This window comes from Mus caroli, chromosome 7 (genome assembly GCF_900094665.2).
Source record: "Mus caroli chromosome 7, CAROLI_EIJ_v1.1, whole genome shotgun sequence".
NCBI lineage: Eukaryota > Metazoa > Chordata > Mammalia > Rodentia > Muridae > Mus > Mus caroli.
The window spans coordinates 137,866,335-137,883,210 of NC_034576.1; the positions used below are offsets into that span (position 1 = coordinate 137,866,335).

The 16,876-nt window shown below is 43.2% G+C and overlaps 1 protein-coding gene across 1 annotated transcript in view; it reads right to left on the reverse strand.

The window, feature by feature from the left end:
• Mki67 (marker of proliferation Ki-67) overlaps nucleotides 1-16,133 on the reverse strand; it is a 26,834-nt gene extending 10,701 nt beyond the window's left edge. The window contains 12 exon segments of the mRNA XM_021167096.2: nucleotides 7-982; nucleotides 1,807-1,962; nucleotides 3,933-4,104; nucleotides 4,205-4,323; nucleotides 4,409-4,661; nucleotides 5,482-5,657; nucleotides 7,125-8,084; nucleotides 8,521-8,566; nucleotides 10,613-10,679; nucleotides 13,504-13,619; nucleotides 13,708-13,786; nucleotides 15,764-16,133. Of these exon segments, the coding sequence (XP_021022755.1) occupies nucleotides 7-982; nucleotides 1,807-1,962; nucleotides 3,933-4,104; nucleotides 4,205-4,323; nucleotides 4,409-4,661; nucleotides 5,482-5,657; nucleotides 7,125-8,084; nucleotides 8,521-8,566; nucleotides 10,613-10,679; nucleotides 13,504-13,619; nucleotides 13,708-13,786; nucleotides 15,764-15,855 (3,212 nt within the window). The 5' untranslated portion in view covers nucleotides 15,856-16,133.
• Between the last annotated feature and the right edge of the window lie 743 nt (nucleotides 16,134-16,876).

The window sequence follows — 16,876 nt, forward strand, 5'->3', positions numbered from 1 at the left end:
TTCTGCTTTGGAGTTTCCATGAAGGTGGTGCTGTCATTTTCTTCCTGCACTGGTGCTGGTGTGCCTGGGGCTCTGCCTTGTGACTGTGTTTGTTTCTCAAGTATGGAAAGGTCTTTCATATCCACTTTCATGAGACTCATCTTAGACCGTCTCTTTGTGCTTGCCGGGGTTCTGACTGGTTCTGCTTGTGAAGATTCCAAAGACGTCTTTGCACTTTCTTCAATGCTCACAGGGTCACTGGCACCAGGTTTATCTTTGAGGTTTGGTGTTTCAAAGTGTTCCTTGAGACCAGCTGGGCCTTCTAAAGGTTGTGTCTTTTTGCCAGGGGTCTTTGACGAGTGCTTCTCTTTGGTTGCATATACCATTATGTTCACTTTCTTTTTTGTAATTCCTTGATCCTCACTTATTGATGTGTTTTGCATGTGCACGGATTCCTCTAGGTTTTGTATGGTTCCTTGTCCTTGACTAAGTAATTCCTCAGCATAGTCTGCTGTTTGGGTGACCATCTGACTTCCTAGTAAGTCTTTTGTTGGCTTCTGCTTCCTGGCACTTGATCTCCTAGCTGATGTCTTTTCTGAACCTTCACTTAATTCACCACTTTCCTTGCATCTTTGAGGAGAGTTTTCATTGTCCTGCACCTGTTGATCTTCTTTTTGTCCTTGAAATGTTCCCCTTAAATGTCTTGCTGTGGTGCTCTCAGCAAGGACTGCTTCTGTTTTTTCATTCATAGTTTCCACAAGAGTATGTCTGAGCTCTCTAGATCTTCTTAACTTGGTCACACTCGATGCAGTCTTCAGAGGCTCTGTCTCAGAGACTGGAGTTGTCTTCTCAAGGTCAGTAATGTTATGGACATTCTTAGGAGTTTGCACTGTGTTTTCATGTTTGATGCTCCGCCTTCTTAAGGTAGGACTTGCAGAATATCTATCAGATATTCTATCAGAATGCTTTGCTGCATTCCGAGTACTGGAGAGCACTTTTTCTCCTATAAGAAAGAAAAATATATACATAAAAAAAATCGTATCATTTTTCACCATGTATTACCAGCTTATTATTTTATCTTTAGGAAGTATATAAGAACCAGTAATTTAGCTTTTCTACCAAGCAGTTCCTAGATGATCTCGACCCTGTCCTATTTATGATCTATTAAATATAATATTATTTGGTAACAGAGAAGAGCCATTGTGAAGTGTCCTTAAGAAGGGTCCTCTAAAGCCCGCCAACATGTGTGACATGGAACTGAATACAGGCAATATTTTTTCTGAAACAGTCACTTATTATCTTGATTCACTAATGAAGTAATAGATTCTACTGTGCTTGTTTAATATCCAAATCCAATTCTGCATGTAAGCAGTTGTGACCCTCCTATCTCCGCCTTCCAAGTTCTTGAATTAAAGCCACATACTCCAAAGTTTCTGCAATGCTATAGACGTAACCCAGAGTTTCCCAAATGCCAGGCAAGCACTCCAACAATCGAGTTCATCTCTATCCTTGCAATAATTTTTATTTGTGTAATTTATATATAAACATAGCAGGACAAGTGTACTGTTTGTACCTCTACCCTCCTATAACGAAGAAGTTGAAAGCAATATAGACATCATTTAGACTTATTAACTGAGTGAATAATACTTCCTATCAAGCTAGGTCAATAATTGCAAAGTCTGCTTGAAAACAGAACAGAGAAAATGGAAATGGCCTTTCACCAGGAAAAGCTATTGTACAGAAGGAACCCAGTATTGTCTATAAAGAAAAGGCAGTCTTCAAGTCTCCATTCCAAAGTTTAACAGTGGAAAAAACAAATAAACCAACCCAAAATCTCTGCGGTGATGGGCTCGGGTATGTCTCCTGAATTAGTTACTTGCAATTGTCTTTCAGACAAATTCACTGAATTGGAAAGAACGGAGCCTATATCACTCATCTGCTGCTGCTTCTCCTTCACTGGAGTCTTGAACATTTCAGTTAGTCCTGATAAAGGAAAACATTGGAAACATGGCTTACATTATCTCATTCCCCATGTAAAACAATGTAGATGACAAAAACAAGTTTTCAGATTCCAGGTATGCATCATCTCATTAAAATGTTGATTTTTGTTAATATGCTCATAAAAAAAATTAAAGAAAACAAACAAACCCAACAACACATAGAGCCAACTTCTCTAACCCTCTCCTATCGAAAAGGAAATCCAGTGATTTAGTTGACCTCCGTCGTTTTCTAAACTAGTTCCCCAAAACAAGCCCCAGCAAAGGGACAAAATTTAGGTATGGGTACCTCTCCTCAGAGTACTGGTATCTGGAAATCCATGACCTTGTTATACCCTCAAGAAGTTTCTCAGATCTAAATCCTACAAGTAATATGTTTCTAAAGTTTAGAATACTGACACAACACTGACCATTTTCAGGCCCATCAAGAACACACACTCGAACACACACACTTTAAGTATCATCCCTCCCTACTCACCTTAACATCAAAAAGGCAGTAGTGACATAATTCCATATGGATGATTGAGCTCCCTGAAAAGCTCAAGTATCATGCTTCTGTCTGGTTGGCTCCAAAGAATGAGAACTTGAGCTGGCATTCGCCACAGAATGGGTCTGGGAACTGTTGAAGTGTCTATCTGCACTAGCCTGTTTAAAGTCTCCTTTTTCCATAGCCTTCAGGGCCTTACTTGCTTACTTGAAATATCAGGGTTTACCTTAGAATGTTTTAAAATGGAAGCTGCCAGGCCAGGCATGGTAGCCCTAAGAAAGCAGGGGTAGGCAGAGCTCTTTATGTTTTAGGTTAACCTGAATATTAAGACTCTATCTCAAGAAAAAAAGAGGGGGGGGGGGGCTGCCTACACCAAGAGATGAGAAATGTCTGAACCCAAGGACAAGTATAGAAGAAAGGAATACTCAAGAAAATTCACTGTCTCAGGCCCCACGTATTTAAAATCTTATTTATCTTTGAGAGTTTTAAAAATATAATATAATATAAATAGATTATATATCATCCTCAATTTATATAATTACATAATATACTTGATTCATTTTTTGTTTTTATCTTTATACAGATAATTGATCCAAAATGCAGTTTTTTGGTTTTTTTCCGAGACAGGGTTTCTCTGTGTAGCCCTGGTTGTCCTGGAACTCACTCTGTAGACCAGGCTGGCCTCTGCCTCCCAAGTGCTAGGATTAAAGGCATGCGCCACCACCTGCCTCAAAATACAGTTCTTGTAAGGGCTATTATATACTGAGGTATTTGGTCATATTCAGTTCCCAATCTGCAACAAATAAAAATAAGATTCTCCCTACTCAGTTCAAATCATAATTCTCTTCCAGAAACTATCACATATTGAGGAACTCGAGACAAATGTGCTTTCTTGAGAATAAGTCTAAGCCAGCCAGTTACGCCTTCACTGATACTCAAGACAGTGAAAACAGTTCAATTATCAATAGCTCAGAAAACCCTTCATTACACGGCTTCCTCTCAGCAAGCAGTTACGCTCACTGGAAAGAAAGTGAATCTTGGAGGCCATCAATACTGCTCTAAATCCACTTATTCCCTGGGGCCAGCCCTCAGTGCAACGCCTCGGAAAAGAGAGGAACCCTGGCCATCCTCGTACCACAGTGCACCTTTCCATCTCCTGTACGCACACTGCTCACAGTCTATGCACGTGAGAGCTCCATCCCCGCTTCCTGTAGGACACAGATCCCCTAAATTGACTGAGACCTGTCTTCTACCCCCAACCAACTTCATCTTTGAATATTATGACAGCAGAAAGCTGGCGTGATGGGTTATTCTGTAGTCACTCATTGATTGCTACTAGGCTCCCAGCTAGGGTTCAAAGGTTGTAAGACAAGGCGTGAGATGGAGATAAGAAGCATTAAGGAAGTCACAAACAGAAAGATCAAGAAGGCTATGACTAGAGGCCTTCTTGTAAATGTGACTACATTTACCTGACAGATCTTCACTGAAGTCCACTTTTCGGTTTAGCATCAAGTTGTTCAGCATTTTGTAGGGTCGGGCAGGCACACTTACTTTTTCAATCTGCGCTCTCCCTACTACAATGGTACAGGGAGAGTTTGCATGGCCTGTAGTAAATTGATTGTGAAGATTGCTTGTGGGTTTCTGCAGACAAAAGCAAGACATATCACAAAATATCACAGCATGAACAATACAAGCCTAAGACAACTGAAAATAAAAGCAGTGCATGGCTGAAGCCCTATACCTTTGGAGTACTGGGTCTTCTTTGTCTCTTGCTCATCTGCTTTTGAGGGACATGTTTCACAACTTTCGTTTGTGTTTGTTTCACGCCAAGTTTTACAACATCAGCCCATGATTTTGCAACTGTTTAAAGGAAAAAATGGTGAACTTTTCAAACTCCAGCATAAGAAAGTTGAGTTTGAGCTCTGTTTGCCCATACAGCACTAACCAATCAAGTTGGCTTCAGAAGCTCCACTCCGCCTTTTGGAGCAAATCATCTGTAGAATGCCGTGCTGACTCCGGCTGATGGATGCTCTCTTCGCAGGCAGGTTGCCGCTATTCCTGCCTGCTTTCTTGGGAATGTCTGTCTCACATAAGAATTTGCTTCCACTGGAAGTCCGGCCTGATCTGCGTCTTTGATCATTTGTCCTTGATGGAGTTATCCCAGGAGACTCTTGTTTCCCTGGAGACTGGGGCCGTTCCTGACAAGGCAGAGACATGTATGAAAAAATCTGACCAAGGAGGTTAACATCTCTGTAATACCTAATTAAAAACCTTTACAGCAAACCGTGTAGCTTTTAAATTCTGAAGCACCAGTGGCTCTGTCTTTCAAGGATAAGAAAGGGGTCAGTTGCCCCACTCATTTAAGCAGAGGAAGGGGACATATGCACCAGTGGAGTCTATCACTGGTGGAAACAGGGACACTACTCAGTGGAAGAAGGCATTCCAATTTCAGCTCAGCCGACACCAGCCCTGGGGTGGGCCTGGAGAGGGCTACTCATTTCTGGGAGGTGGGACAAGGGAAGAAGATGTTAGGTATGCATCCAAGTCTTTTTGATACTAAAAGAATAAAGCTGTCCAGGGCCCTTTTAGGAAACTGAGCTTTGCAGCCATAGCAAGGAAAAGCAGTAGAACAGTGACGAGGACTCCATGTGCAGAAGAGAGATGCTTTACCAAAGACTTTCCTTCCCACAACCTCAATGCCCCTGTACTTTACCCCCAAAACAAAGCAATCCTTGTGGTCACATATGCTGCTGTCTTCAGATTCTTTTAAATGATGCCAGTGTGTACCAGGGTCATAAGGCCCTGTGGTGTGTCAGGGTCTTCTTCTAAGGAAAAGTGCCCAACACCCTGCTTCACCTTCCAGAACTGCCTGAGAACCCATAGAGTTGTTACTGGGCATGAGACAAGTGATGGAGAAGAGATGAGATCTCAGTTCCCCTTTACCTCTGCTTGGTTTTGGATGGAATGAGCCATCTGTGAGAGAGGAGGTACAAACACAGTGCTGACTGTCCAACTAACCTTGATGATTGTCTTCAGGGCCGCTGGGCTGTGAGTGCCCAGAGACTTCCTCCTGCTCGGGGTTTCTCCTCTTTTCAGTGGTGTATTAGGAGGCAAGTTTTCATCAAATAATTCAGGTCTTAGATGTCCACCAAAGGATACACGTCTTCTCTTCATAGGCATTCCCTCACTCTTGTCTGAAGTAAGGAATGCAAACACATGAAAAGAGCATTATAAATGCCATGCCAGCACTGAGGATTTATTTCAAAATAGCATGAAAAAAGTAATGCACTGCAAAGGCACTGAAACATGGCGCCTTTATTCATAAAATAGAAGCCAGAGCAGCCTCAGGACTTCCTAAAAGACCTCAAGAGAAACCAGATGCACTGCATGACAACTGGCAAGAATGGAAGTTCCCCTTAAAACTGAAAATGGCATGGGATTACCTTAAGAAAGTTGTCTGCTCACAGCAGAAGAGGCAGAACCTGAGCAGTGCCCTGAGGAACTTGATAAAAGGCGCACACACACATGAATAGTCTAAAAAACTCCTTGTCCAGGCCTGGCACTCCATTATGAGTTTCAACCGAACACTGGCTGATGGGTACAAGTGTCACTGACAGATAGCCACACCAACAGGTCACCAGCAGAAGCTGTGCCTGATATAAAGGTTATATCAGAGCTTTCCTTTCTTTAAGCCAGCATGAAACAAGTATGCAGGAAGATGCCACAAGGCTGCTCACTATGTAGCCTTGGGTGGTCACTTCCCGTTTGTAAAGAGAGATAGAGAAGGCTTTCTCTAGGTGGTGAGATGTCTCAGCAAGTAAGGGGGCTTTGCTGCCAAGCCTAAGGACCTGAGGCCAATCCATGGAACCAAGATGGGACATGGTAGAAGGAGAGAACTGACCCCTACAAGTTGTCCTCGGACTCCTGCATGAGCACCATGCCACATTCTTATGTTCCCTTTCCCCCATATACAAAAATAAGTAAATGTAGTAAAAAACTTAAAAACCAAATGTTAATGCCTTGGAAGCATCTGGAACTTTGCTGGTATAGAAACCTGAGTCCAGTCCAGTGTCTGCAATAAAGTGCTAGTAAGAGACTGAGAACAAGCCGGACAGTGGTGGCACACACCTTTAATCCCAGCACTTGTGAGGCAGAGGCCAGACTGGTCTGGAGCAAGTTCCAGAACAGTCAAGGCTACATGGAGAAACTCTGTCTCAAAAAACAAATAAAGGAAAGAGACTGAGAACAGAGATTGAACACCCATGAGCTACTATGTTCAAGGATGGCTCAAAGGACTTAGTCCCAAGAAACAATCCCACAATATATAACTGGTATTCAAAATGGGACACTAAATGAAAAGCTATTATGATTAAAGCCCTTATATTGTAAAAGAAAAGTCACATTTTCTTTTCCTGAAGTAGTTTCTGTGATATGGTTCCCTCCTGAATGAACTCGTTGCACCTACTCTATTACGCCTCTTTATAAATGACAAGATCTTTAGTACCCATATATCCGATAAAGCTTGCTTCTTCCTGTATCAGAGTACTTAGTGGGTTCTTTAGCAGACAGCTGGTTACACTAAACAAACACTTTATTAACTCATAATACATAAGATAGATAGTAACCTATTAGGGAAAGCAGATCTACAAAAAATAACTTACTAATGGAATCACCAAAGTTGCTGATATCAACGGAACTAAGACCAGGTAGGCCAGAGCAAGTCTGTTCGGCTGCTGGGGCTAGTTTCTCAGGCTTGCTGAAGGAATCCTTGGGAGTTTTCTTTTCACCTGGAACAAGGCGCTGAGTTAAAGAGAGCCGCTTTTGTGTCTCTGCAGATGGAGCCTCTACCTTTGCAGGAATATTCCTCTTTTTGGAAGAGGAACGTTCTGCTGTATCAGCAGGGCTGGCAACATCTCCAGCCTCCACCTCAGCTTGGTTTCTAGTCGCCAGTTTCCCAGGAGTGACTATTTTATGGACTGCCAAGACACTTTCACCTTCATCCAGATTCACAGAATGTCTTCTGCCAATAACACGAGACTTTTCATCCTTAAGTTGCTGTGAATGCCGCACAGGGGTCTTCATTTTAGCAGTCTCTGTGGAAGTCTGAACAGGCACCATTCCACCGCTCCATCTCTCAGCCCAGATCTTTCCTACTTTGGGTGAAGAGGCTGCAGTAACAGGGGTGCTTCCACTAGACTTTGCTCTTGCCTTGCCTGACACCAATAGCTGTATCTCCCGAGATTCTTCTGCTGCACGGTCAGGTTGGGGTTCTGATTTTCTACAAGATTTCTGTGATTTTACATCCAACTCTTCCTTCATTGACTGATAAAGTTTCTCAAAGGGAGATTCCTTTTCGTTGCTATGGCTAAGGCTCTGTGCAGGAGACGACTTCAGTTCCCTGTAACTGCTCCCTGTAGCCCTGGACTTCTTAAAGAGATCGCCAGAAGTGGGCTCTACTATGTTTCTGCCATTGTGCTGTTCTACATGCCCTGATGAGTCTTGGCTAACACTGTTCTTTGAGCCATCTGAGGCAGGACTATCTGCAGAAAGGCCCTTGGCATGCACAAACGATCTTCTTGAAGCAGTCATTTTTGAAGCTTTGGCATCTTGACCTTTCCCATCTTGGCAATAAATATGAAATAAGAAACAGAAGTTCAACAAGTTCTCAGTGGTTTCACATTTCTCAAATCCAGTACCATGTTTTAAATTTCCTTGTATCCTAGCTTTTCATTTAGTCCACAAATTAATTCCTTACCCTTATCTTATGATATTTCCATCTTAATAAAGCTCATTAGCTCTGAACATCCAGTGATGTAACAAATCCTACCAGACAGCTCAGGATTAACTGGACAACTAAAAGAGCAAGCACTAGGGAACAAGTTTCCCAGCTCTCTGCTTTGGTTTGGTATTTTAAATAAAATAAAATAAAATAAAATAAAACTCTTAGGAGTTTGAGAGACCAGGAATTTTATGTCTGTGTCCCCATAATCCCACCCTTGCTACTGTCATAGCAGGTTGATGCTGAGAGTACTAGAACAGAACGAAACCAATACCAACCAGGGTCAGCACAGAAGCTGTCTCTTGAGGCTCGCCTCGCTGGTTCCTACACATTAAAAGATAAGAACAAGAATGTAAGTGCCTTTTTTAGTGTGGTCATCTTTAAACAAGGAAAACTTCTCATTAATTACATTATTTGTCAAGCGCTTTATTACTTCTTAGAGGCTTGAGAAATACAGCCAAGTGACGTGAGAGCGAGTGGTCATGACTTCTTAGCTGACGTAGAGCTTTCTTTTCTTTAAGGTTTATTTTTGTATTTATGTATATGTATACGTATACAGGCACATTTGAGTGGGTGAACTGCCAATGTGGGTGCCAGGAACTGAGCTTGGGTCCTCTGGAAAAGCAGCATACTTTTCTTGGTTGTTGTTTTAAGATTTATTTATATGAATACATTGTACTTCTCTTCAGACACCAGAAGAGGGCATATGATCCCATTACAGATGGTTTGTAAGCCACCCTGTTGTTGCTGGGAATTGAACTCGGGGACTCTGGCCATCTCTCCAGGCCCCTGTCTCCCAGTGTAGAACTTCTTTATCTTCCAACGTCATATGAAGGAAGAAGCAAAGTTAAAATTAAGTTCCTCCATCTGCTAACTCACCACAGGACAAACTACAGATGCCCTAAGCTTAACCAGAAATGGACTCAGGACGTCCCAAGCTGCAATTCCACCAGCACCCGTGCTCTCATTCCTAACAGATATCTGTTGTGTAGCAGACAGCCAGGAACTTAAGACACACAAAGGGCAGCACAGCCATGTGCACTGTAACTTCAAAGCCCGAATATCAAATTAAACACTTTCTGAACCAATAGACAGTGCCTACATATTCCGGAACATGGAATTATTCTGGGGGTGAAGAATACATGTTTGTGTGTGCTGTGAACAAAATTGACACTAAGTATATTTCTCAAATGCTCACCATCTTATTTCTAAGGAGTGGGAACAAACTAAACCTGAACCTCACCAATTTGGCTAGATTACCTGGCCACCAAACACCAGCAATCCTCCTATCTCTCTGCCTTCTCAGTGATGGGGATTATAGGTGTGATCACACCACACCCAAATTTGTTTCCATGGGTTCTAGGGGATCAAACTCAGGTGCACCTGCTTACAGAAAAAGCATTTTATATAGAGCTATCTTCCCAGTCTGAAATGTTTGCATGATTATATTAAAGAGGCACGAAACTCCTAGTAATTACTATCACAGTATTTGTATTAAATTTTAGTGCTTAGTTTTAATACAGATTAATTACCAAAGAGTTCATCAACTAAAAGTTGTACTTGTCTATCCTACAGATCTACCATCAATAATTTTATTTTGTTACACCTGATAACAAGTTGAATGGTGACTGATGGGTCACCTCAAAAAATAGCTTCCACCAGAGGTCAACAAGCACTGGGCTCCTCTAAGAAAGAAGCAATCTTTCACATGGATATTAATATTTAAATCTTGAAGGAAGAGTGCCTATTGCTAAACATAGGTGAACCGTAAAGCTCCTGATTGGGGCTGCAGCTACTTCATGGGTACTAGTCTGACTACCATTTTAAAAGGAGTGACAGAGACTCTTGAGAATTACCCTAAAGCTACTGAATTCCAAATCTTGTGTCCAGAATTGTGCTTTAGTTAACGGTCCCAGTGGCAGTAATCTTGCTGATACTGTCAAGTGACAGGACTCCCTCATGTGACAAGCACTAGACTCACTTTCTGAACTAGGAAGCTTCTCCAGCACTCACTTTGCACAATGTTATGGACAGGAGTGAGGAGGAGACAACGTGACTCATCAGAGGTCTCTACCTTTTATCTCTCTTAGGTCTCAAACCTGGGACAAAGACTGAGGTACCCATGAACATAAATAAAGTGGTCGGTGGTTGCCACATACTCCTAACATGCCTCTACCTGTGTGGTTTCAGGTTACTTTACTGTGCTTACAGTCAACTTATTCCCTGATCTTGTTGCTTACATTTTTCTGCTATAATCAGAAAGCCATTCCTGGTCACCAGTTGAAACGTGAGAAATCACTTGTTAAAACATGTAAATGAGTTCCCATCACGACACAAGAATCAAGGGCACACCTGAGCATTTCCCCTCACCTTTCCAAGGGACTTTCCTGGAAATTCTGTTGTCTTGCTTCCGTCCTCAGGATTTCCATCTTCATACCTACAGCGCAGCAGAGTCAGGTGAAGAACGTGACCATACAGAGCCAAGGGTTATAGATGCAAACTCTGAGACACCTCTAGGCTTTGTTCAGAATATTAGCTTACACAAAGAAAAGCTCTTAACACTAAAAACTTAGATAAATGGAAAGTTACAAAGCTACGTTCCAGAATTATGATCACTACTTCTCCACTCTCCCTGGAGGACAGGCACATCTTAAGAAGCTGACACTAGAATCACCATAGATCTTGGTGATCAATTCAGAACTGAAATCCTTTACTGTGCACCACAGAAACTTGGGTTCCTGAGTGAAGTGGCTTAATTTGACCTGAGATACTGTCTATGTAAGATCTGAAACCCTTCTCCAAGTTATCACAGTGCTGAACAGAGTCTCTCTTAAAGAGTCTAGTCAATAAAAATGTCCCTTCAAATTGTTCAAAGAGGCAACGTTCATTTTATAAAGACTTAACGGTAAATCCACCAAGATATTATATCTTTAAAAAAGAAAGTCTATTTAAAGTTAAGCTACGCAACAGCAGGTTCCTAGACACAACAAAAGCCTTAACAATTAGAGTTGAAAGTAAGGAGGCAAAAAGGTTATATTATGTAAGCATAAGGAATTAATGTATTTATATTTATCAATCAAAGAAATCACTAAGGCAAAATATGTAACTAAGAGTAAGAGATATTTCAAATGGCAACAAATTCTGAATTTGTGATAGGGAAAACAAATTAATTAAAGAAAAGTAAAAGATCAATTAATTAAAGAAAATTAAGAGAAAAATGAACAAGTTCTCAATGGGTGATTTCAATATATCTCTTAAACTATTAAGCAGGGAAATAATAAAATAATTATTAAGAATAGAGAATTTAGCCGGGCATGGTGGTGCACGCCTTTAATCCCAGCACTCAGGAGGCAGAGGCAGGCGGATTTTTGAGTTCCAGGACAGCCAGGGCTCCACAGAGAAACCCTGTCTTGTAAAACCAAAAAAAAAAAAAAAAAATCTGTAGTTGTAGAATACCATTTTCAAATACAGGAAATGTGGTGATGGTGGGGGGTCATTTGATTACAAATAAATTCTTGACAGATTTCTACTGGAAATCACTCAAATTCTCAATCAAGGATGAATAAACTGTGAATACTCTTACATGTTATAGGATATACAGTGCTATGTTAATGAAATACCTATATTGTGAGAAGAAACAAGCCAAAGACAGCAAACATGCTATAAACCACACACACAGGAACATTAGTCAGACATAAGCACGCAAAGCTTTATGCTAACTATAGTGCTTAGAGGCCCACATGTAGGCATAATGCCATTGTGCCTGTGTAAAGATATCTTGTATCATTCCAATGCTGACTTCTGTGCCCCCATTTCTGGTTGCAAACCTTATTCTAAGAATCTCCTGTCTCTATGTTGTGTAAGCAACGCTCTCCAATTATTCCCCCAATTGGTCAACAAAGCTAGCTGATCAGCCAGTGACTGAGAAGGGGAGAGAAAAGGGCTGGACTTCCATCTAGCCAGGGGAAAAGAGAAGGGAGAAAGAGAGAAAGAGGGGGATGGGGAGAGAAAGAGGGGAGAAGAGGGGAGAAGAGGGGAGAAGAGGGGAGAAGAGAAGAGAAGAGAAGAGAAGAGAAGAGAAGAGAAGAGAAGAGAAGAGAAGAGAAGAGAAGAGAAGAGAAAAGAGAGGAAGGGATAGGTGAAGATTAGGCAACCTGAGAATCCAAAGAGACACCATGAGAAACACCTGGAGCCCAGAGAGTCAAGTCAGTACTAAAATGCAAATATCACAGGGATTTTGACTGGGTGGTAGCCAGATTAGCATAGAGGATAAAAATAGAGTAATATTGCTCAGTTGTTGGCCCTTAAAGCTTGTTAAATAAATATAATAAATAGTCCAGTTACAATTATTTGGGAACCAGCTAGGTTAAAAGAAAAACACCGCAACACACTTATTAAAATGCCACTAACACCCACAAGCATGTAGCAAGACTCCAAAGATACCTGTCTCTTACAGCCTCCATGGTGGCTTACTAAGAGAAAAGTTGTGATTAGAGAGGATGGACACACACACACAAAGTTACAGAAGTTTCCCTTGTGACTTGGCTGTAGTGTATTAGTCAGCTAGGACTCCCATAATTAAATCACAGACAGAGTACCTTAAACAACAGAAATTTGCTGCTCACAATTCTGGCTGGAAGTCTAAGTCCAAGGCATCTGTAGGAATGGCTCCTCTGGGTCTCCTGGACTGGCCGCCCTCTGTCTCTTACACAGCACTTTCTCTCATTCACTTGCTCCCCTGTATGCTAATCTTTCCTTATTATAATGACATTAGTCCTGGGTTAGGATGCAGTCCAATTGCCTCAGTATAACAAAATTGTTCTTTAAGGGCCAAACATACTCTCTCTAAGGGACTAGGAGCTAGGAACTTTAAGATGCGCCATCAACACTGGGAAAGCAAAGACAGGAGGGCCCTGGGCTTGGGTGTCTAGACAATCTCGCCCATTACATGGTGAATCCTAGGCCTGTTAAGAGACCCTGATCAAAAAGGAGGGGAAAACTGACCCAGATCCCGAGGACGAGGACCACACCTGAGCTTGTCCTCTATTTTCCACAGGCACAGGCCCAAGCACCTGCACGTACATGTATGCATGCACACGCGCACAAACAAACAAACACACACACACACACACACACACACACACACACACACAGAGACATTTCTAACATCCATCAACACCAAAAAAGGATCAAACCATGGTACTAGTTTGTGATTAAAGAAAGCACAGTGTTCAGAACTCATCCAGTTAGCTTTCACTCACCTAAAGGAGCGGTCAATGATTGTTATTATGTCTCCATGTCTCAGCCTCACAGGCTCATCTATAGTAGCCCCATTTACTCGCGTTGGATTGGTGGAACTTAAATTATGTAATATTGCCTACGAGGAGAGAGGAGAGGCAAACACTAAGGACTTGCTTCAAGTCACCTTCAAAAGCTTTAAGAGTTGATTTCCAAAGCCGACTTACCTCTTGCTCTTTGACTTCAATTTTGCAATGTCTTTTTGACACTACAGGCAGCTGGATACGAATGTCACATTCAATGCTCCTTAATACAAAAAAGTAAGGGTTTTATGAGGGTTTGCAACAAAAAAGAAGAAACCCTCAAGTTTTCAAAATATTAGCAGAATTTGACTAGTATGTTTATATTATAAGTGTAACAAGGACTGACAAGATATGAGGGGCAGGGCAATGTTCACAAGTACTGCCTAAGAAACCATAAAAGATGGAGACTTCTAGTACTTCAGAATAATTATATTAGAAAATACTAGAACACACAATTACTTCTCATGTAAGTAGTTATAATTACAAGATACAAATAAAAGAGAACTTTCTATCAGTTTAGGAGGACTTTGGGTTTTTTTGTTTGGTTGGTTGGCTTTTTGATTTTTTTTCAAGACAGGGTTTCTCTGTGTAGCCCTGCTGTCCTGGAACTCACTCTGTAGACCAGGCTGTCCTCCAACTCTGAAATTCACCTGCCTCTGCCTCCCAAATGCTGGGACTAAAGGCGAGCGCCACCACTGCTCAGCTTAGAAGACCTTTGTAATGTATTTATAACAATATGGGTGTTTAAGGACACAGAAAACTACTAGCATAAAATGTGCTGTGGGTAATTAATGCCTCAGTTTCTTCATACACAAAAGATCTATACCAGCACCTGTGTTGCTATTCAGCTATAGTTGTATATCTCACTTGAGTATGGGGCACACAGCTAATCTATGCGAGTCATTTTAAAACAACACCGAGTTGGCAGACTCAGATGTCTTCACAATACAGACACTAATCTACAATCAGTATCTAGATTAGAATGTCTTTCTAGAAAGCTAGCATTGTGGTGGCACAGCACAGAAGAGAAAATTCTAACCCAGCCACAAACCAGGACTTTTGCTGGTAGCTCCATCGTGAACTTTAAAAGCCAGACTATACTCTATATACTGTCTGCTTTCCTATGAACCTCTGGAGTCTAAGCATACCTCTTACAATAAATACCACATAACCAAATGCAAACTGATTTTAAAAATTTTTTAAACTTGTTAAAAGTATATTTAAGTAATAAATGCAGAATAATCAAAATGAATGACACTTGTGACAAGAATGTTTACTAAACAACAACAAAGTTATAGAAAGTTCTTTACTCTGACAGGAAGTTCTTACGCTCAAGAAAACAGAGGTTTGGGGTATCAAAAGACCCGGCAGAAAGACCATATGTTCGAACCCCGTTTTACTGAGCAGAAAGATCACCACAATCCATACTACATACAGAATACCACAGACATTCTGGACCAGATACTTCCTCAACTGTTAAATACACCATGTCTCTGTCCTTACTCAGCAATACTAACAGCAGACAGCTCTCCCAGGGTGACATGAAAATCTGTCACCAGACTTTGTCAAATGTCTGAGAACTACCATTCTTGCCTGATCGCCATCTTCCTACCACTCATCCTGCGCCACACACTGATTGATCTTAAGTGTCAGTCGCCATATGGGTCCCTAGAGATGTAACCATTAACAAGGCAGACCTTGTCTTGGAATTTAGTCTACTGAGAGACAAACAAAAAATCTAAAACCTAGTCACCAATCTGCATGGTGTTAGGAAAGACGAGTTTTCTTAAAAGCATCCTCTCAAGTAACATTTCAAACGCGGCAGAAAGCCATAAGGGTCAAAGTTTGCAGATGTGGCAATGCCAGCCACTGCCTGGAAGGCCTCAGGGAAGATTGCCATCCGAGTGACGGGGAGGGTGAGAGGGGACTCTCCCAGAGCACCCGAGCAGGGCTCTCCTATCTGATGTTTCCCGAAACATCCAGAGCCACAGCCGGCTGCCTGAGAACGACAGCGCGGAAGTTGCGGGACACCGACGTCAGCTTCGCGTCTACCGAGTGTAAAATCCCGATTCCATTTGGAAGGTCCCAATGCATGAGCGTGACTTCCGAACAAGCCACAGGGACAGCCCTGTCAAACGCAGAGGGGGGTCGGGCCGCGGGGTCGCTGCCCCGGGTCACCTCGGCCCCGGCGCGCACTCACCTTCCAAACAGGCAGGAGCTGAGGCTCAGCGGGAAGTGTGCCCCGTCCTCGCCGCTCCGCTTGATGGTGACCAGGTGAGCCGAGGACGCCATGGTCCGCCCGGCCGTCAGGACTGCGGTCGAGGGCGGAGAAGCCTCTCGGTGAAGCTCGCAGTCGCCCCGCCGGGCCGCTCCTCAGCTGATCCAGTAAGCGCAAGTTAGCTCTGGCCGCCGCGCACCCGGCGCAGCCCGCGTCGGAGCCCTCGGCTCCTTAGCCGCGGAGGACCGACCACGGCCACCCGCGGCCTTCGCTCCGCCCCGACCCGACCCGCACTCCCGCCGCCCGCGTCCCTGGTGCCCGCCACCCGCCGCCCGCCGCCCCGTCCAGCCCCGACTGCCCGCCTAGGCGGTTCCGCGCCAAGGCTCGCCTGCCGCAGCCCGCCCGATTCAAACCAAAACGGCGGTTCAAATTCTGGCGCTAAGTGCTGCGATTGGGCCAGGCGGCCAGCGAGAGACCAATGGCGAGGGCGACAGAGGATTGGGGAAGTCCAGAGGTGGGGCCAGGCTGCGGGCCTGGCGGTGGGGTGGAGCCGGAAGGTGGGAGGGGCCAGGCCGGTAGGCGGGGCCGGGCCAGGAGCTGACCGGAGAACGGAACCCGAGCGGAGCTGTGCTCCGGAAGGCGGACAGGGCGGGGCTGGTGGGCGGGCCACTGCCGCTCTAATAGGCAGGGTAGAGGGTCCTAGCTTTTCAGTGTCAGCAAAACTAGCCTGGCGACCTGTAGGAAGTTACCTGTAGGCTCCCTCTCCAGAAATCAAACACCAACAACACCGCGTCTTGCTCAACGCTAGAAGCTTTCTATTTTTAAAATTTATACCCTTCCTCTGCCGTTTCTGCCACACCTCATATGCAACCTGAGGTTGTTTCTCCTGCCTTTTCAGTGTCCCTCAAACTGTCCTTTAAAAACTGGGTGACATCATTATAATTCATTCTACAGTCTCCCTGCTTAATGAACGCTGAGGCGGTGGCACGGTTTTTCTGAAACCATAACTTAAGAGTTATTGCTGCGGCATGGTTAAGTTTGCAATGCTTTGCTGTTTCAGGGGGGAAATGCTGATTAAAATAACCTGTGCAAAGA